This window comes from Phyllobates terribilis, unplaced genomic scaffold (genome assembly GCF_046119375.1).
Source record: "Phyllobates terribilis strain yellow unplaced genomic scaffold, ASM4611937v1 Scaffold_4__5_contigs__length_816908805, whole genome shotgun sequence".
Lineage (NCBI taxonomy): Eukaryota > Metazoa > Chordata > Amphibia > Anura > Dendrobatidae > Phyllobates > Phyllobates terribilis.
This window is the reverse complement of record NW_027362764.1, coordinates 42,413,721-42,438,150: the sequence shown is the minus strand read 5'-3', so window position 1 is coordinate 42,438,150 and position 24,430 is coordinate 42,413,721. Positions and strand designations below refer to the sequence as shown.

The following is a 24,430-nucleotide window of genomic DNA, read 5'->3' as shown; positions in this document are numbered from 1 at the left end:
ACTGCTGCTGTGCACAAGAATATAACTTCTATAATACTGCTGCTATGTACAAGAATATAACTACTATAATACTGCCCCCTATGTACAAGAATATAACTACTATAATACTGCCCCTATGTACAAGAATATAACTACTATAATACTGCTCCTATGTACAAGAATATAACTACTATAATACTGCCCCTATGTACAAGAATATAACTACTATAATACTGCTCCTATATACAAGAATATAACTACTATAATACTGCCCCTATGTACAAGAATATAACTACCATAATATTGCCCCTATGTACAAGAATATAACTACTATAATACTGCTGCTGTGTACAAGAATATAACTACTATAATACTGCTGCTATGTACAAGAATATAACTACTATAATACTGCCCCCTATGTACAAGAATATAACTACTATAATACTGCCCCTATGTACAAGAATATAACTACTATAATACTGCTCCTATGTACAAGAATATAACTACTATAATACTGCCCCTATGTGCAAGAATATAACTACTATAATACTGCTCCTATATACAAGAATATAACTACTATAATACTGCCCCTATGTACAAGAGTATAACTACTATAATACTGCCCCTATGTACAAGAATATAACTACTATAATACTGCTCCTATATACAAGAATATAACTACTATAATACTGCCCCTATGTATAAGAATATAACTACTGTAATACTGCCCCTATGTACAAGAATATAACTACTATAATACTGCTCCTATGTATAAGAATATAACTACTATAATACTGCCCCTATGTACAAGAATATAACTACTGTAATATTGCCCCTATGTACAAGAATATAACTACTATAATACTGCTGCTGTGTACAAGAATATAACTACTATAATACTGCTGCTATGTACAAGAATATAACTACTATTATACTGCCCCCTATGTACAAGAATATAACTACTATAATACTGCCCCTATGTACAAGAATATAACTACTATAATACTGCTCCTATGTACAAGAATATAACTACTATAATACTGCTCCTATGTACAAGAATAGAACTACTATAATACTGCTCCTATATACAAGAATATAACTACTATAATACTGCCCCTATGAACAAGAATATAACTACTATAATACTGCCCCTATGTACAAGAATATAACTACTATAATACTGCCCCTATGTACAAGAATATAACTACTATAATACTGCCCCTATGTACAAGAGTATAACTACTATAATACTGCCCCTATGTACAAGAATATAACTACTATAATACTGCTCCTATATACAGGAATATAACTACTATAATACTGCCCCCTATTTACAAGAATATAACTACTATAATACTGCCCCTATGTACAAGAATATAACTACTATAATACTGCCCCTATGTACAAGAATATAGCTACGATAATACTGCTACTATGTACAAGAATATCACTACTATAATACTGCCCCTATGTACAAGAATATTACTACTATAATACTGCCCCTATGTACAAGAATTTAACTACTATAATACTGCTCCTATATACAAGAATATAACTACTATAATACTGCCCCCTATTTACAAGACTATAACTACTATAATACTGCCCCTATGTACAAGAATATAACTACTATAATACTGCCCCTATGTACAAGAATATAACTACGATAATACTGCTCCTATATACAAGAATATAACTACTATAATACTGCTCCTATATACAAGAATATAACTACTATTATACTGCCCCTATGTACAAGAATATAACTACTATAATACTGCCACTATGTACAAGAGTATAACTGCTGTAATACTGCCCCTATGTACAAGAATATAACTACTATAATACTGCTCCTATATACAAGAATATAACTACGATAATACTGCTACTATGTACAAGAATATAACTACTATAATACTGCTCCTATGTACAAGAATATAACTACTGTAATACTGCCCCTATGTACAAGAATATAACTACTATAATACTGCTCCTATATACAAGAATATAACTACTATAATACTGCCCCTATGTACAAGAATATAACTACTATAATACTGCCAGTATGTACAAGAATATAACTCCTATAATACTGCCCCTATGTGCAAGAATATAACTACCATAATACTGCCCCTATGTACAAGAATATAACTACTATAATACTGCTGCTGTGTACAAGAATATAACTACTATAATACTGCTGCTATGTACAAGAAAATAACTACTATAATACTACCCCCTATGTACAAGAATATAACTACTATAATACTGTCCCCTATGTACAAGAATATAACTACTATAATACAGCCCCCTATGTAGAAGAATATAACTACTATAATACTGCCCCCTATGTACAAGAATATAGCCACTATAATACTGCCCCTATGAACAAGAATATAACTACTATAATACTGCCCCTATGTACAAAAATATTACTACTATAATACTGCCCCTATGTACAAGAATATAACTACTATAATACTGCCCCTATGTACAAGAATATAACTACTATAATACTGCCCCTATGTACAAGAATATAACTACTATAATACTGCCCCTATGTACAAGAATATAACTACTATAATACTGCTCCTATATACATGAATATAACTACTATAATACTGCCCCCTATGTACAAGAATATAACTACTATAATACTGCCCCTATGTACCAGAATATAACTACTATAATACTGCCCCTATGTACAAGAATTTAACTACGATAATACTGCTACTATGTACAAGAATATAACTACTATAATACTGCTCCTATGTACAAGAATATAACTACTATAATACTGCCCCTACGTACAAGAATATAACTACTATAATACTGCTCCTATATACAAGAATATAACTACTATAATACTGCCCCTATGTACAAGAATATAACTACTATAATACTGCCCCTATGTACAAGAGCATAACTGCTATAATACTGCCCCTATGTACAAGAATTTAACTACTATAATACTGCTCCTATATACAAGAATATAACTACTATAATACTGCCCCCTATTTACAAGAATATAACTACTATAATACTGCCCCTATGTACAAGAATATAACTACTATAATACTGCCCCTATGTACAAGAATATAACTACGATAATACTGCTACTATGTACAAGAATATAACTACTATAATACTGCTCCTATGTACAAGAATATAACTACTGTAATACTGCCCCTATGTACAAGAATATAACTACTATAATACTGCCCCTATGTACAAGAATTTAACTACGATAATACTGCTACTATGTACAAGAATATAACTACTATAATACTGCTCCTATGTACAAGAATATAACTACTGTAATGCTGCCCCTATGTACAAGAATATAACTACTATAATACTGCTCCTATATACAAGAATATAACTACTATAATACTGCCCCTATGTACAAGAATATAACTACTATAATACTGCTCCTATATACAAGAATATAACTACTATTATACTGCCCCTATGTACAAGAATATAACTACTATAATACTGCCACTATGTACAAGAGTATAACTGCTATAATACTGCCCCTATGTACAAGAATATAACTACTATAATACTGCTCCTATATACAAGAATATAACTACTATAATACTGCCCCCTATTTACAAGAATATAACTACTATAATACTGCCCCTATGTACAAGAATATAACTACTATAATACTGCCCCTATGTACAAGAATATAACTACGATAATACTGCTGCTATGTACAAGAATATAACTACTATAATACTGCTCCTATGTACAAGAATATAACTACTGTAATACTGCCCCTATGTACAAGAATATAACTACTATAATACTGCTCCTATATACAAGAATATAACTACTATAATACTGCCCCTATGTACAAGAATATAACTACTATAATACTGCCCCTATGTACAAGAATATAACTCCTATAATACTGCCCCTATGTGCAAGAATATAACTACCATAATACTGCCCCTATGTACAAGAATATAACTACTATAATACTGCTGCTGTGTACAAGAATATAACTACTATAATACTGCTGCTATGTACAAGAAAATAACTACTATAATACTACCCCCTATGTACAAGAATATAACTACTATAATACTGCCCCTATGTACAAGAATATAACTACTATAATACTGCTCCTATGTACAAGAATATAACTACTATAATACTGCCCCTATGTACAAGAATATAACTACTATAATACTGCTCCTATATACAAGAATATAACTACTATAATACTGCCCCTATGTATAAGAATATAACTACTGTAATACTGCCCCTATGTACAAGAATATAACTACTATAATACTGCTCCTATATACAAGAATATAACTACTATAATACTGCCCCTATGTACAAGAATATAACTACTATAAAACTGCCCCTATGTACAAGAATATAACTACTGTAATACTGCCCCTATGTACAAGAATATAACTACTATAATACTGCTGCTGTGCACAAGAATATAACTTCTATAATACTGCTGCTATGTACAAGAATATAACTACTATAATACTGCCCCCTATGTACAAGAATATAACTACTATAATACTGCCCCTATGTACAAGAATATAACTACTATAATACTGCTCCTATGTACAAGAATATAACTACTATAATACTGCCCCTATGTACAAGAATATAACTACTATAATACTGCTCCTATATACAAGAATATAACTACTATAATACTGCCCCTATGTACAAGAATATAACTACCATAATATTGCCCCTATGTACAAGAATATAACTACTATAATACTGCTGCTGTGTACAAGAATATAACTACTATAATACTGCTGCTATGTACAAGAATATAACTACTATAATACTGCCCCCTATGTACAAGAATATAACTACTATAATACTGCCCCTATGTACAAGAATATAACTACTATAATACTGCTCCTATGTACAAGAATATAACTACTATAATACTGCCCCTATGTGCAAGAATATAACTACTATAATACTGCTCCTATATACAAGAATATAACTACTATAATACTGCCCCTATGTACAAGAGTATAACTACTATAATACTGCCCCTATGTACAAGAATATAACTACTATAATACTGCTCCTATATACAAGAATATAACTACTATAATACTGCCCCTATGTATAAGAATATAACTACTGTAATACTGCCCCTATGTACAAGAATATAACTACTATAATACTGCTCCTATGTATAAGAATATAACTACTATAATACTGCCCCTATGTACAAGAATATAACTACTGTAATATTGCCCCTATGTACAAGAATATAACTACTATAATACTGCTGCTGTGTACAAGAATATAACTACTATAATACTGCTGCTATGTACAAGAATATAACTACTATTATACTGCCCCCTATGTACAAGAATATAACTACTATAATACTGCCCCTATGTACAAGAATATAACTACTATAATACTGCTCCTATGTACAAGAATATAACTACTATAATACTGCTCCTATGTACAAGAATAGAACTACTATAATACTGCTCCTATATACAAGAATATAACTACTATAATACTGCCCCTATTTACAAGAATATAACTACTATAATACTGCCCCTATGTACAAGAATATAACTACTATAATACTGCCAGTATGTACAAGAATATAACTCCTATAATACTGCCCCTATGTGCAAGAATATAACTACCATAATACTGCCCCTATGTACAAGAATATAACTACTATAATACTGCTGCTGTGTACAAGAATATAACTACTATAATACTGCTGCTATGTACAAGAAAATAACTACTATAATACTACCCCCTATGTACAAGAATATAACTACTATAATACTGTCCCCTATGTACAAGAATATAACTACTATAATACAGCCCCCTATGTAGAAGAATATAACTACTATAATACTGCCCCCTATGTACAAGAATATAGCCACTATAATACTGCCCCTATGAACAAGAATATAACTACTATAATACTGCCCCTATGTACAAAAATATTACTACTATAATACTGCCCCTATGTACAAGAATATAACTACTATAATACTGCCCCTATGTACAAGAATATAACTACTATAATACTGCCCCTATGTACAAGAATATAACTACTATAATACTGCCCCTATGTACAAGAATATAACTACTATAATACTGCTCCTATATACATGAATATAACTACTATAATACTGCCCCCTATGTACAAGAATATAACTACTATAATACTGCCCCTATGTACCAGAATATAACTACTATAATACTGCCCCTATGTACAAGAATTTAACTACGATAATACTGCTACTATGTACAAGAATATAACTACTATAATACTGCTCCTATGTACAAGAATATAACTACTATAATACTGCCCCTACGTACAAGAATATAACTACTATAATACTGCTCCTATATACAAGAATATAACTACTATAATACTGCCCCTATGTACAAGAATATAACTACTATAATACTGCCCCTATGTACAAGAGCATAACTGCTATAATACTGCCCCTATGTACAAGAATTTAACTACTATAATACTGCTCCTATATACAAGAATATAACTACTATAATACTGCCCCCTATTTACAAGAATATAACTACTATAATACTGCCCCTATGTACAAGAATATAACTACTATAATACTGCCCCTATGTACAAGAATATAACTACGATAATACTGCTACTATGTACAAGAATATAACTACTATAATACTGCTCCTATGTACAAGAATATAACTACTGTAATACTGCCCCTATGTACAAGAATATAACTACTATAATACTGCCCCTATGTACAAGAATTTAACTACGATAATACTGCTACTATGTACAAGAATATAACTACTATAATACTGCTCCTATGTACAAGAATATAACTACTGTAATGCTGCCCCTATGTACAAGAATATAACTACTATAATACTGCTCCTATATACAAGAATATAACTACTATAATACTGCCCCTATGTACAAGAATATAACTACTATAATACTGCTCCTATATACAAGAATATAACTACTATTATACTGCCCCTATGTACAAGAATATAACTACTATAATACTGCCACTATGTACAAGAGTATAACTGCTATAATACTGCCCCTATGTACAAGAATATAACTACTATAATACTGCTCCTATATACAAGAATATAACTACTATAATACTGCCCCCTATTTACAAGAATATAACTACTATAATACTGCCCCTATGTACAAGAATATAACTACTATAATACTGCCCCTATGTACAAGAATATAACTACGATAATACTGCTGCTATGTACAAGAATATAACTACTATAATACTGCTCCTATGTACAAGAATATAACTACTGTAATACTGCCCCTATGTACAAGAATATAACTACTATAATACTGCTCCTATATACAAGAATATAACTACTATAATACTGCCCCTATGTACAAGAATATAACTACTATAATACTGCCCCTATGTACAAGAATATAACTCCTATAATACTGCCCCTATGTGCAAGAATATAACTACCATAATACTGCCCCTATGTACAAGAATATAACTACTATAATACTGCTGCTGTGTACAAGAATATAACTACTATAATACTGCTGCTATGTACAAGAAAATAACTACTATAATACTACCCCCTATGTACAAGAATATAACTACTATAATACTGCCCCTATGTACAAGAATATAACTACTATAATACTGCTCCTATGTACAAGAATATAACTACTATAATACTGCCCCTATGTACAAGAATATAACTACTATAATACTGCTCCTATATACAAGAATATAACTACTATAATACTGCCCCTATGTATAAGAATATAACTACTGTAATACTGCCCCTATGTACAAGAATATAACTACTATAATACTGCTCCTATATACAAGAATATAACTACTATAATACTGCCCCTATGTACAAGAATATAACTACTATAATACTGCCCCTATGTACAAGAATATAACTACTGTAATACTGCCCCTATGTACAAGAATATAACTACTATAATACTGCTGCTGTGCACAAGAATATAACTTCTATAATACTGCTGCTATGTACAAGAATATAACTACTATAATACTGCCCCCTATGTACAAGAATATAACTACTATAATACTGCCCCTATGTACAAGAATATAACTACTATAATACTGCTCCTATGTACAAGAATATAACTACTATAATACTGCCCCTATGTACAAGAATATAACTACTATAATACTGCTCCTATATACAAGAATATAACTACTATAATACTGCCCCTATGTACAAGAATATAACTACCATAATATTGCCCCTATGTACAAGAATATAACTACTATAATACTGCTGCTGTGTACAAGAATATAACTACTATAATACTGCTGCTATGTACAAGAATATAACTACTATAATACTGCCCCCTATGTACAAGAATATAACTACTATAATACTGCCCCTATGTACAAGAATATAACTACTATAATACTGCTCCTATGTACAAGAATATAACTACTATAATACTGCCCCTATGTGCAAGAATATAACTACTATAATACTGCTCCTATATACAAGAATATAACTACTATAATACTGCCCCTATGTACAAGAGTATAACTACTATAATACTGCCCCTATGTACAAGAATATAACTACTATAATACTGCTCCTATATACAAGAATATAACTACTATAATACTGCCCCTATGTATAAGAATATAACTACTGTAATACTGCCCCTATGTACAAGAATATAACTACTATAATACTGCTCCTATGTATAAGAATATAACTACTATAATACTGCCCCTATGTACAAGAATATAACTACTGTAATATTGCCCCTATGTACAAGAATATAACTACTATAATACTGCTGCTGTGTACAAGAATATAACTACTATAATACTGCTGCTATGTACAAGAATATAACTACTATTATACTGCCCCCTATGTACAAGAATATAACTACTATAATACTGCCCCTATGTACAAGAATATAACTACTATAATACTGCTCCTATGTACAAGAATATAACTACTATAATACTGCTCCTATGTACAAGAATAGAACTACTATAATACTGCTCCTATATACAAGAATATAACTACTATAATACTGCCCCTATGTACAAGAATATAACTACTATAATACTGCCCCTATGTACAAGAATATAACTACTATAATACTGCCCCTATGTACAAGAATATAACTACTATAATACTGCCCCTATGTACAAGAGTATAACTACTATAATACTGCCCCTATGTACAAGAATATAACTACTATAATACTGCTCCTATATACAGGAATATAACTACTATAATACTGCCCCCTATTTACAAGAATATAACTACTATAATACTGCCCCTATGTACAAGAATATAACTACTATAATACTGCCCCTATGTACAAGAATATAGCTACGATAATACTGCTACTATGTACAAGAATATCACTACTATAATACTGCCCCTATGTACAAGAATATTACTACTATAATACTGCCCCTATGTACAAGAATATAACTACTATAATACTGCCCCTATGTACAAGAATATAACTACTATAATACTGCCCCTATGTGCAAGAATATAACTACTATAATACTGCCCCTATGTACAAGAATATAACTACTATAATACTGCTCCTATATGCAAGAATATAACTACTACAATACTGCCCCCTATGTACAAGAATATAACTACTATAATACTGCCCCTATGTACAAGAATATACCTACTATAATACTGCCCCATGTACAAGAATTTAACTACGATAATACTGCTACTATGTACAAGAATATAACTAGTATAATACTGCTCCTATGTACAAGAATATAACTACTATAATACTGCCCCTATGTAGAAGAATATAACTACTATAATACTGCTCCTATATACAAGAATATAACTACTATAATACTGCCCCTATGTACAAGAATATAACTACTATAATACTGCCCCTATGTACAAGAATATAACTACTATAATACTGCCCCTATGTACAAGAATATAACTACTATAATACTGCTCCTATATACAAGAATATAACTACTATAATACTGCCCCCTATATGCAAGAATATAACTACTATAATACTGCCCCACATGTACAAGAATATAACTACTATAATACTGCCCCTATATACAAGAATATAACTACTATAATACTGCTCCTATGTACAAAATATAACTACTATAATACTGCTCCTATGTGCAAGAATATAACTACTATAATACTGCCCCTATACACAAGAATATAACTACTATAATACTGCTCCTAAGTACAAGAATATAACTACTATGATACTGCCCCTATGTACAAGAATATAACTACTATAATACTGTCCCCTATGTACAAGAATATAACTACTATAATACAGCCCCCTATGTACAAGAATATAACTACTATAATACTGCCCCTATGTACAAGAATATAGCCACTATAATACTGCCCCTATGTACAAGAATATAACTTCTATAATACTGCCCCTATGTACAAGAATATTACTACTGTAATACTGCCCCTATGTACAAGAATATAACTACTATAATACTGCCCCTATGTACAAGAATATAACTACTATAATGCTGCCCCTATGTACAAGAATATAACTACTATAATACTGCCCCTATGTTCAAGAATATAACTACTATAATACTGCTCCTATATACAAGAATATAACTACTATAATACTGCCCCCTATGTACAAGAATATAACTACTATAATACTGCCCCCTATATGCAAGAATATAACTACTATAATACTGTCCCTATGTACAAGAATATAACTACTCTAATACTGCCCCTATGTACAAGAATTTAACTACATAATACTGCTACTATGTACAAGAATATAACTACTATAATACTGCCCCTATGTACAAGAATATAACTACTATTATACTGCTCCTATATACAAGAATATAACTACTATAATACTGCCCCTATGTACAAGAATATAACTACTATAATCCTGCCCCTATGTTCAAGAGTATAACTGCTATAATACTGCCCCTATGTACAAGAATATAAGTGCTATAATACTTCTCCTATATACAAGAATATAACTACTATAATACTACCCCCTATTTACAAAAATATAACTACTATAATACTGCCCCTATGTACAAGAATATAACTACTATAATACTGCCCCTATGTACAAGAAGAAAACTACGATAATACTGCTACTATGTACTAGAATATAACTACTATAATACTGCTCCTATGTACAAGAATATAACTACTGTAATACTGCCCCTATGTACAAGAATATAACTACTATAATACTGCTCCTATATACAAGAATATAACTACTATAATACTGCCCCTATGTACAAGAATATAACTACTATAATACTGCCCCTATGTACAAGAATATAACTACCATAATACTGCCCCTATGTGCAAGAATATAACTACCATAATACTGCCCCTATGTACAAGAATATAACTACCATAATACTGCTGCTGTGTACAAGAATATAACTACTATAATACTGCTGCTATGCACAAGAATATAACTACTATAATACTGCCCCCAATGTACATGAATATAACTACTATAATACTGCCCCTATGTACAAGAATATAACTACTATAATACTGCTCCTATGTACAAGAATATAACTACTATAATACTGCCCCTATGTAGAAGAATATAACTACTATAATACTGCTCCTATATACAAGAATATAACTACTATAATACTGCCCCTATGTACAAGAATATAACTACTATAATACTGCCCCTATGTACAAGAATATAACTACTATAATACTGCCCCTGTGTACAAGAGTATAACTACTATAATACTGCCCCTATGTACAAGAATATAACTACTATAATACTGCTCCTATATACAAGAATATAACTACTATAATACTGCCCCCTATATGCAAGAATATAACTACTATAATACTGCCCCTATACACAAGAATATAACTACTATAATACTGCTCCTAAGTACAAGAATATAACTACTATGATACTGCCCCTATGTACAAGAATATAACTACTATAATACTGTCCCCTATGTACAAAAATATAACTACTATAATACAGCCCCCTATGTACAAGAATATAACTACTATAATACTGCCCCTATGTACAAGAATATAGCCACTATAATACTGCCCCTATGTACAAGAATATAACTTCTATAATACTGCCCCTATGTACAAGAATATTACTACTATAATACTGCCCCTATGTACAAGAATATAACTACTATAATACTGCCCCTATGTACAAGAATATAACTACTATAATGCTGCCCCTATGTACAAGAATATAACTACTATAATACTGCCCCTATGTTCAAGAATATAACTACTATAATACTGCTCCTATATACAAGAATATAACTACTATAATACTGCCCCCTATGTACAAGAATATAACTACTATAATACTGCCCCCTATATGCAAGAATATAACTACTATAATACTGTCCCTATGTACAAGAATATAACTACTCTAATACTGCCCCATATGTACAAGAATTTAACTACGATAATACTGCTACTATGTACAAGAATATAACTACTATAATACTGCTCCTATGTACAAGAATATAACTACTATAATACTGCCCCTATGTACAAGAATATAACTACTATTATACTGCTCCTATATACAAGAATATAACTACTATAATACTGCCCCTATGTACAAGAATATAACTACTATAATCCTGCCCCTATGTACAAGAGTATAACTGCTATAATACTGCTGCTATGTACAAGAATATAAGTGCTATAATACTGCTCCTATATACAAGAATATAACTACTATAATACTACCCCCTATTTACAAGAATATAACTACTATAATACTGCCCCTATGTACAAGAATATAACTACTATAATACTGCCCCTATGTACAAGAAGAAAACTACGATAATACTGCTACTATGTACTAGAATATAACTACTATAATACTGCTCCTATGTACAAGAATATAACTACTGTAATACTGCCCCTATGTACAAGAATATAACTACTATAATACTGCTCCTATATACAAGAATATAACTACTATAATACTGCCCCTATGTACAAGAATATAACTACTATAATACTGCCCCTATGTACAAGAATATAACTACCATAATACTGCCCCTATGTGCAAGAATATAACTACCATAATACTGCCCCTATGTACAAGAATATAACTACCATAATACTGCTGCTGTGTACAAGAATATAACTACTATAATACTGCTGCTATGCACAAGAATATAACTACTATAATACTGCCCCCTATGTACATGAATATAACTACTATAATACTGCCCCTATGTACAAGAATATAACTACTATAATACTGCTCCTATGTACAAGAATATAACTACTATAATACTGCCCCTATGTACAAGAATATAACTACTATAATACTGCTCCTATATACAAGAATATAACTACTATAATACTGCCCCTATGTATAATAATATAACTACTGTAATACTGCCCCTATGTACAAGAATATAACTACTATAATACTGCTGCTGTGTACAAGAATATAACTACTATAATACTGCTGCTATGTACAAGAATATAACTACTATAATACTGCCCCTATGTACAAGAATATAACTACTATAATACTGCCCCTATGTACAAGAATATAACTACTATAATACTGCTCCTATGTACAAGAATATAACTACTATAATATCTCCCCTATGTACAAGAATATAACTACTATAATACTACCCCCTATTTACAAGAATATAACTACTATAATACTGCCCCTATGTACAAGAATATAACTACTATAATACTGCCCCTATGTACAAGAATATACCTACTATAATACTGCCCCTATGTACAAGAATATAACTACTGTAATACTGCCTCTATGTACAAGAATATAACTACTATAATACTGCTGCTGTGTACAAGAATATAACTACTATAATACTGCTGCTATGTACAAGAATATAACTACTATAATACTGCCCCTATGTACAAGAATATAACTACTATAATACTGCCCCTATGTACAAGAATATAACTACTATAATACTGCTCCTATGTACAAGAATATAACTACTATAATATCTCCCCTATGTACAAGAATATAACTACTATAATACTACCCCCTATTTACAAGAATATAACTGCTATAATACTGCCCCTATGTACAAGAATATAACTACTATAATACTGCCCCTATGTACAAGAATATACCTACTATAATACTGCCCCTATGTACAAGAATTTAACTACGATAATACTGCTACTATGTACAAGAATATAACTACTATATTACTGCTCCTATGTACAAGAATATAACTACTATAATACTGCCCCTATGTACAAGAATATAACTACTATAATACTGCTCCTATATACAAGAATATAACTACTATAATACTGCCCCTATGTACAAGAATATAACTACTATAATACTGCCCCTATGTACAAGAATATAACTACTATAATACTGCCCCTATGTACAAGAGTATAACTACTATAATACTGCCCCTATGTACAAGAATATAACTACTATAATACTGCTCCTATATACAAGAATATAACTACTATAATTCTGCCCCCTATTTACAAGAATATAACTACTATAATACTGCCCCTATGTACAAGAATATAACTACTGTAATACTGCCTCTATGTACAAGAATATAACTACTATAATATTGCTCCTATGTACAAGAATATAACTACTGTAATACTGCCCCTATGTACAAGAATATAACTACTATAATACTGCTCCTATATACAAGAATATAACTACTATAATACTGCCCCTATGTACAAGAATATACCTACTATAATACTGCCCCTATGTACAAGAATATAACTACTATAATACTGCCCCTATGAACAACAACATAGCTACTATAATACTGCCCCTATGTACAAGAATATAACTACTATAATACTGCTGCTGTGTACAAGAATATAACTACTATAATACTGCTGCTATGTACAAGAATATAACTACTATAATACTGCTCCTATGTACAAGAATATAACTACTATAATACTGCTCCCTATGTACAAGAATATATCTACTATAATACTGCCCCTATGTACAAGAATATAACTGCTATAATACTGCTGCTGTGTACAAGAATATAACTACTACAATACTGCTCCTATGTACAAGAATATAACTACTATAATACTGCCCCTATGTACAAGAATATAACTACTATAATACTGCTGCTGTGTACAAGAATATAACTACTATAATACTGCTCCTATGTACAAGAATATAACTACTATAATACTGACCCCTATGTGCAAGAATATAACTACTATAATACTGCTACTATGTACAAGAATATAACTACTATAATACTGCTCCCTATGTACAAGAATATAACTACTATAATACTGCCCCCTATGTGCAAGAATATAACTACTATAATGCTGCTCCCTATGTACAAGAATGTAACTACTATAATACTGCCCCTATGTACAAGAATATAACTACTATAATACTGCTGCTGTGTACAAGAATATAACTACTATAATACTGCTCCTATGTACAAGAATATAACTACTATAATACTGCCCCCTATGTGCAAGAATATAACTACTATAATACTGCTACTATGTACAAGAATATAACTACTATAATACTGCTCCCTATGTACAAAAATATAACTACTATAATACTGCTCCCTATGTACAAGAATATAACTACTATAACACTGCCCCCTATGTGCAAGAATATAACTACTATAATACTGCTCCCTATGTACTAGAATGTAACTACTATAATACTGCCCCTATGTACAAGAATATAACTACTATAATACTGCCCCTATGTACAAGAATATAACTACTATAATACTGCTCCCTATGTACAAGAATATAACTACTATAATACTGCCCCCTATTTGATTGATGTCTTTATTCTTCTCTAAGATTTGGCGAGTGGAATCCTGCGGACGAGTTCCAATAGACCCGGAGACATTGGGGCAGTTTTATGGTGGGGATTGTTCCATCATTTTATACACTTCTGCTAAAGGAACAGTGATCTATACCTGATGAGTGAGTAAAGTTACTCAATTGTGTATTCCAAAAAAAAAAACCAAGAATAAACCCTCTTCGTAAACTCTCTTGTCAGCCTACAAACTTGTATTCAATTACCGTTTTGGCCAGTAGAGGTCAGTATGGTCACGGGGCTGCACTGCTGCTCTATAGGGGATGAGATTTATCACTAGCTCTATGTATCTCTAGGTTGAGTCTGGACTCTGCCGCTCACAAGTGATCTATAAGTTGTGTAGAGCTAGTTGTGATCTCCATATTGTCTGCTGATTCGACATATACAGATCAGACCAAAAGTTTGGACACACCTTCTCATTTAAAGATTTTTCTGTATTTTCATGACTATGAAAATTGTACATTCACACTGAAGGCATCAAAACTATGAATTACCACATGTGGAATTATATACTTAACAAAAAAGTGTGAAACAACTGAAAATATGTCTTATATTCTAGATTCTTCAAATTAGCTACTTTTTGCTTTGATGACTGCTTTGCACACTCTTGATGAGCTTCAAGAGGTAGTCACCGGAAATGGATTTCACTTCACAGGTGTGCCCTGTCAGGTTTAATAAGTGGGATTTCTTGCCTTATAACTGGGGTTGGGACTATCAGTTGTGTTGTGCAGAAGTCTGGTTGATACACAGCTGATAGTCCTACTGAATAGACTGTTGGAATTTGTAATATGGCAAGAAAAAGCAGCTAAGTAAAGAAAAACTAGTGGCCATCATTACTTTAAGAAATGAAGGTCAGTCAGTCCGAAAAATTGGGCAAACTTTGAAAGTGTCCCCAAATGCAGTTGCAAAAACCATCAAGCGCTACAAAGAAACTGGCTCACATGAGGACCGCCCCAGGAAAGGAAGACCAAGAGTCACCTCTGCTTCTGAGGATAAGTTTATCCGAGTCACCAGCCTCAGAAATCGCAGGTTAACAGCAGCTCAGATTAGAGACCAGGTCAATGCCACACAGAGTTCTAGCAGCAGACACATCTCTACAACAACTGTTAAGAGGAGACTTTGTGCAGCAGGCCTTCATGGTAAAATAGCTGCTAAGAAACCACTGATAAGGACAGGCAACAAGCAGGAGAGACTTGTTTGGGCTAAAGAACACAAGGAATGGACATTAGACCAGTGGAAATCTGTGCTTTCTTCTGATGAGTCCAAATTTGAGATCTTTGGTTCCAACCACCGTGTCTTTGTGCGACGCAGAAAAGGTGAACGGATGGACTCTACATGCCTGGTTCCCACCGTGAAGCATGGAGGAGGAGGTGTGATGGTGTGGGGGTGCTTTACTGGTGACACTGTTGGGGATTTATTCAAAATTGAAGGCATACTGAACCAGCATGGCTACCACAGCATCTTGCAGCGGCATGCTATTCCATCCGGTTTAGTTGGATCATCATTTATTTTTCAACAGGACAATGATCCCAAACACACCTCCAGGCTGTGTAAGGGCTATTTGACCAAGAAGGAGAGTGATGGGGTGCTACGCCAGATGACCTGGCCTCCACAGTCACCAGACCTGAACCCAATCGAGATGGTTTGGGGTGAGCTGGACCGCAGAGTGAAGGCAAAAGGGCCAACAAGTGCTAAGCATCTCTGGGAACTCCTTCAAGATTGTTGGAAGACCATTTCCGGTGACTACCTCTTGAAGCTCATCAAGAGAATGCCAAGAGTGTGCAAAGCAGTCATCAAAGCAAAAGGTGGCTACTTTGAAGAACCTAGAATATAAGACATATTTTCAGTTGTTTCACACTTTTTTGTTAAGTATATAATTCCACATGTGGTAATTCATAGTTTTGATGCCTTCAGTGTGAATGTACAATTTTCATAGTCATGAAAATACAGAAAAATCTTTAAATGAGAAGGTGTGTCCAAACTTTTGGTCTGTACTGTACATATATCAATTACATTGATGTTTATTATATTATTATTGTCTTACAGTAAAATTCTGATAATCTACTTAATATCAAATTTTCAAACAATGTTTATTCTTGTTAAAAGGATCCCCCAACAATATCCTGATCACAAAGTGTTCCACTGCTGCGATCACCAGCGATCATTTGTAATCTGCAGTAAAGTCTGGCAATAAGTGATCAATTTCCCTGCAGCGCCCCTGCAGGTGCAATGAAGAATTACAGTGTCTCTGCACATCTTAAGGTTGACTCTAATGCAGGATAGGACGGGTCCTCCAGAGCGAGAGACGCTCTTTACACAAGAGATCTGGATCCCGACCAGAGGACCCCCTCTGATGACCCCATAATATGTAACGGGGTATATGATAATGGGCTTTATAAACTGGACAAACCCATTAAATACCCTTGTGTCAGGATGATGATGACCAAGGACGTTCTTCACCCTACTGAATTGCCGGACTGGTCTCTTCAGTTTTCTGGATTATCGGGTTATCTCCTGATTATCGGGCACGGGGCTATGTTACTTATTACGATTTTCCAAACCATTGGATGCCAGATTAATAGATTTTCTATTTGTTATAGATCTGATATGTTTGATCCTTTCAGGCAGGGGAATCATTCCACAAAGGATGAGATCACGTCGTCCGCCTTCCTCACGGTGCAGCTGGATCGCTCCATCAAGGCCGGAGCCACTCACGTCAGTCCAGTACTGATACCGGGGGTTATATCACCGCAGCCTTTCATCTATTACGTCTCCGGCTTCATTACAACTTCTTTCTGTTTTTGCTCTTGTATCATCCGTTCGCTTTATCTCCGACTTATAATAACATCAGGATGAATAATTAATAATCCTCTTCTAATTTTCTGCTCATTTTCATCTCACATTCAGTATTTTATTGTCCCCCAATATCATATATACACAGGGAGGCGAAGTATATCCAGCCATGTGTGTCTGAAAGCGATAGATAGAAAGAGTCATGGCCGGAAGTGTTGGCACCCTTTAAATTGTTCCAGAAAATGAAGCATTTCTCCTAGAAAGTTATTGCAATTGGCAAAAAAAAAAAAAAAAAATGAGCCGGACAAAATTGTTGGCCCCCTCAACGTAATATTTGGTTGCACCCTTAGGAATAAATAACTGCAATCAATCGCTTCCGATAACCATCAGCTTCTTACTCCTCTCACCTGGAATTTTGGACTCTTCTTACAAACTCCTCCAGGTCTCTCATATGTGAAGGCGTCTTCTCTCAACAGCAATTTTAAGATCTCTCCACAGGTGATCAATGGGATTTAGATCCGGACTCATTGCTGCCACTTCAGAACTCTCCGATGCTTTGTTTCCATCCATTTCTGGGGCTTCTTGAAGTATGTTTAGGGTCATTGTCCTGCTGGAAGACCCATGACCTAGGATGGAAACCCAACTTTCTGACACTAGACACTACACTGCAACCCAAAATCCTTTGGTAATCTTCAGATTTCATGATGCCTTGCACACAGTCAAGGCACCCAGTGCCAAAGGCAGCAAAACAACCCCAAAACATCTTTGAACCTCCACCATATTTGACTGTATGTACTGTGTTCTTTTCTTTGCAGGCCTCATTCCATTTTCAGTAAACAGTAGAATGATGTGCTTTACCAAAAAGCTCTATCTTAGTCTCACCTGTCCACAAGACGCTTTCCCAGAGGATTTTGGCTTACTCACGTACATTTTAGCAAACTGCAGTCTAGCTTTTTTATGTCTGTGTCAGCAGTAGGGTCTGTCACGCCAGGTGTGGCAAAGACTTAGTGCAACACAGAGGGAAAAGGGAAAGGGAGACCAGACACTAGGGAAAGGGGGAAGTGAAGACCTCCTAGTCTGGTCTAGCGCCACCCTGTCTCCCCTAACATCCCTATATTGGCTCCTCAGCAATCGCCGCACATGTGCTTCGCCCTACTCTCCCTGGTGTATGGCAACGGCTAGGGATAGAAGGAGATGAGCACTAGTCAACCTCCAGTAAACTCTATAGACAACAAGGGTGGACAAAACAGGGGAAATGGCTTAGCTTTAGATGAATTCCAAATAATCACATGGCCTCAAGCTCCAGAGAGGACGAAGTACTGCTCCTACTAAGCTTCACAAGTAGGAATGGATATAGCCGGCGACTCCCTCTCAGACACACCAGGTATATATACACCCAGGCAGAGAGCTAATTAGTAAAAGAGAGGTAGCTACTCAGTTCTAAAGACAGACTCTTATCAAAGGAGCTGTCTGCAATGCCAAACGTAGAGATCTCCTGCAACCCACTGCAGGGCGACTGTCTGTCACCTCTGACATACCTGTGACAGGGTCCTCCTGGGTTCCCTGCCATAGCATTTCATTTCATTCACATGTAGATGGATAGTTCGCACTGACACTGATGCACCCTGAGTCTGCAGGACAGCTTGAATTTCTTTGGAACTTGATTGGGGCTGCTTATCCACCATCCGGACTATCCTGCGTTGCAACCTTTCATCAATTTTTCTCTGCCGTCCACTGGGTTGTAAACTTCTTGATTATGTTGCGCACTGTGGACAAAGGAACATAAAGATCTCTGGAGATGGACTTGTATCCATGAGATTGTTGATGTTCTTCAACAATTTTGGTTCTCAAGTCCTCAGACAGTTCTCTTCTCCTCTTTCTGTTCTCCATGCTTAGTGTGGCGCACACAGACACACAATGCAAAAACTGAGTCAACTTCTCCCCTTTTTATCTGGTTTCAGGTGTGATTTTTCATATTGCCAACACCTGTTACTTGCCACAGGTGAGTTTGAGCGAGCATCACATTCTTGAAACAAAAGTTGTTTACCCACAAATTTTGGAAAGGTGCCAACAATTGTGTCCAGACCATTTTTGGTGTTTTGTGTGAAATTATATCCAATTTGTGGTCTTTTTTTCTTCAGTTTTTGTTGTGTTATTACAATACACACAAAGGAAATAAACACGTGTAATTGTGATAATTTTCTGGGAGAAATACTTCATGTTCTTGAACAATTTCAAGGGTCGCAACAGTTTTGGTCATGCCTGTAGATAAATGATAGATAGATAGATATGTAGATAGATAGACCCATATGGTAATTGCTTGCAGTGATAATAATGGTGGGGGAGGGGTGGTTGTTTGCTTGCAGTCATATACACTAATGAGCCCCTGTGAGAGATGTTTCCAGCCTCCGGGATATAAATATAAACCTTACATAGGATTTACCTTTCCTCTGCTGTTATCAGCCGTCAGACTATACGACCCTCACTACTATATACATAGAGCGAGCACAGCCGTATACCGCAGCACCGGTGCCGCCCCCGCAGATCTTTATACCGACGGTCAGTGACAGCGACAGCGGCAGGAGTGTGGACGGCTGCTCATGTAACGCTTCTTTCCAGACCCATAACTTTTTTTTATTTTTCAGTCAATATGGCCATGTGAGGGCTTATTTTTTGTGGGACGAGTTGTACTTTTGAACAACATCACTGGTTTTACCATATCGTGTACTGGAAAATGAGAAAAAAATTCCAAGTGCGATGAAATTTCAACAAAAAGTGTAATTCCACAATTGTTTTTATTTTTTTATTTTTTACCACAGTCACTAAATGCTAAAACTGACCTGCCATTATGATTCTCCAGGTTATTACGAGTTCATAGACACCAAACATGTATAGATTAATTTTATATTTAAGTGGTGAAAAAAAATCCAAGATTTGTTAAAAAAAAAAAAAAAAAAAAGGTCACCATTTTCTGAGACCCGCAGCGTCTCCATTTTTTGGGATCTGTGGCCGGGTTATGGCTTATTTTTTGCGCGCCGAGCTGACGTTTTTACTGATACCATTGTGGGGTAGATCTGATGTTTTGATCGCCCGTTATTGCATTTTATTGCAATGTTGCGGCGACCAAAAAAACTGTAATTCTGGTGTTTTTATTTCTTTTCTCGCTACGCCGCTACAGATCGGCTTAATTCTTTTTTTATATTGATAGATCGGGCGATTCTGAAAACAGTGATACCAAATATGTGTATTTTTGAGTGATTTTTAATTGTTTTATTTTGAATGGGGCGAAATCAGGGTTTTTTGAACTTTTATATTTTTTACATTTTTTTTAAATATTTTTAAAAACTATTTTTCTTTTTTACTTTTCACTGGCTTCAGTAGTCTCTTTAGGAGACTAGAAGCTGCGATCATCTGATCACCTGGTTCACACACACACTTCAGCCCTGCTATGTGTAACAAAAGTACACATCTGCTATGAACGCCAGCCACTGGGTGGCACTAATAGCAGATCGGCTATGACAACCACAGGGGTCTCCTGCAGACCCTGGGTTGTCATTCCAACCCATCGGCGACCCACGATCCTGTGAGTTTGGCGGGACTAATGACGTCCTTCCGCTGAAGCCATGTTAAATGACGCTGTCGGAGATTCACAGCGGCATTTAACATGTTAACAGTCGCGGTCGATCGCAAGTTCATTGCCAGAGCCCGCGACAAAGAGGGGGATGCAACCTTGGACCTACCTATATGTCCAAGGTCGTAAAGGGGTTAATATTAGAAATTAGAAAATGTTTCCAAATTTAAATTCACCAGGTTCATCGAATTAAAGCCGAGTCCCCATTTGCCCTGAATACATGCGTGTAACACTCTGAGATCTCCTAGGACTGTGTGAAAAAAAATTTCAACGCAATCTCAGCCTTCTGATACATCTATGATTGTGAATGATTTTTCCTAAGAAATATCTTTTTATGATAATCTGGAAGCAGGCTGCTGATCACGCTATGAACAAGCAAAACGCTTGCTCGTAGGGTGAAAGGATTTTTAGGCAGGCTTAAAAATTATAGTTCTCGACAGCAAGTGTAAAGAGGACTTGCTCTGCCGAGAACAATGCCAGCCTATGTGCATTAAATTATGTATTACAGATCATTTCCTCCACTTCGGATGTGTGGTCTGTAACATCCCTGGTGGCGTGCTTGCATGGCTTACCACCTCCCACCATGTAAGACCGCAATCTTACCTATCAGGCCAGGCTGCACACTTTGCTCCAGTACCTGCTGTTTGTATGTCTCTTGTCTGCTGGCTTAGGGCGGCGGCGCTGTTGTTTCCTGATTCTTAAAGCTGCAGTGTGCGCAGTCCTAATGCGTCCTGAGCCTTTTGCTGTGAGTCACTGGATACTTAAACCCCCTCCACCCAGTAGGAGGGGCCTGAGCAACACTTTCATTCAGTTTGTTCTGTGCAACTGAGTTGCCAGGTCCTGTCCTGTATTTTGTCTGTTTCCGCCCCTGGGGGCTGTATACCCAGGCCTGTTACCTGTATCTGTGACTTCTAGTCCGTCTCCGCCACCCTGGGGGCTGTATACCCAGGCCCGTTACCTGTATCTGTGACTTCTAGTCTGTCTCCGCCACCCTGGAGGCTGAGTTCCCAGGCTTGTTCCTGTATCTAATTCCTGGTTTAGTTTCTGTCTGAACTGTGTCCTAGCCCGTTACCTGTTTTTCTCTATGTCTGTACCTTTCCCTTCATTGCAAGTACCTTGTGTGTATCTGGTTCTGCTCGTTCTGTTTCCCTGCCTCCGTATCTAACTCCTGTGTTACAGCTATCTTCTTGTGTTTTCCAGTCTGTTCCATGTGAACAGAGCCCTGTCCTCTCTACCGCACCTGCGGGTTTTGCTCTGCTCTGCTTGTCTACCGCACCTGCGGGTTTTGCTCTGCTCTGCTTGTGTACCGCACCTGCGGGTTTTGCTCTGCTCTGCTTGTCTACCACACCTGCGGGTTTTGCTCTGCTCTGCTTGTCTACCGCACCTGCGGGTTTTGCTCTGCTCTGCTTGTCTACCGCACCTGCGGGTTTTGCTCTGCTCTGCTTGTCTACCACATCTGCGGGTTTTGCTCTGCTCTGCCTGTCTACCGCATCTGCGGGTTTTGCTCTGCTCTGCTTGTCTACCGCACCTGCGGGTTTTGCTCTGCTCTGCTTGTCTACCGCATCTGCTTGTTTTGCTCTGCTCTGCTTGTCTACCGCACCTGCGACTCCGTTCCTGTGTTCCAGTCTGTACTGGTCCCTATCCTGCCTGCGTTCCTACCTGCCAGTACCCGCCTGTCTGCATGCCAGCCGTGCCTGCCAGTGCCCACCTGTTTGCATGCCAGCCCTGCCTGCCAATACCCATCTGTCTGCATACCAGCTGTGCCTGACAGTATCCACCTGTCTGTATGCCAGTTTAACCTGCCTGTTCCTGCATTCCCCGGTGTGGGTCAACAGCTGTGACCGGGGTCTGACCTGGAGTAGCACCTGGTGCCTCTGCTCGGTTCCTCCCTGGTTCACGCAGTCGACTGAGTCGCCGTGTGACCTTGGTCGGACCGAGTTGATACTTAGTTACACCCCTCCAGGCACTCCTCGGTTCATGGTACAGTGGGATCACTAATCACGCTCACGCCCGTCAGTCCGGGCATGTGCGCAACATGGTCTGCCTGCATAAAAAAGCAATGAAATGACTGCCGATCAGCAAACAAACTGCTTTATCAACCAATGTAACCAGACCATTAATAATGTCCAAGTGATACTAAT

At 35.6% G+C, this 24,430-nt stretch overlaps 1 protein-coding gene across 1 annotated transcript in view; it reads left to right on the top strand.

The window, feature by feature from the left end:
* The window catches only part of LOC141264610 (scinderin-like), a 67,958-nt gene that overhangs the window by 36,810 nt on the left and 6,718 nt on the right, over nucleotides 1-24,430 (top strand). Inside the window, exons 6-7 of the mRNA XM_073676889.1 lie at nucleotides 15,847-15,967; nucleotides 18,489-18,580. Coding sequence (XP_073532990.1) covers nucleotides 15,847-15,967; nucleotides 18,489-18,580 — 213 coding nt within the window. The remainder of the gene's footprint in view (nucleotides 1-15,846; nucleotides 15,968-18,488; nucleotides 18,581-24,430) is intronic.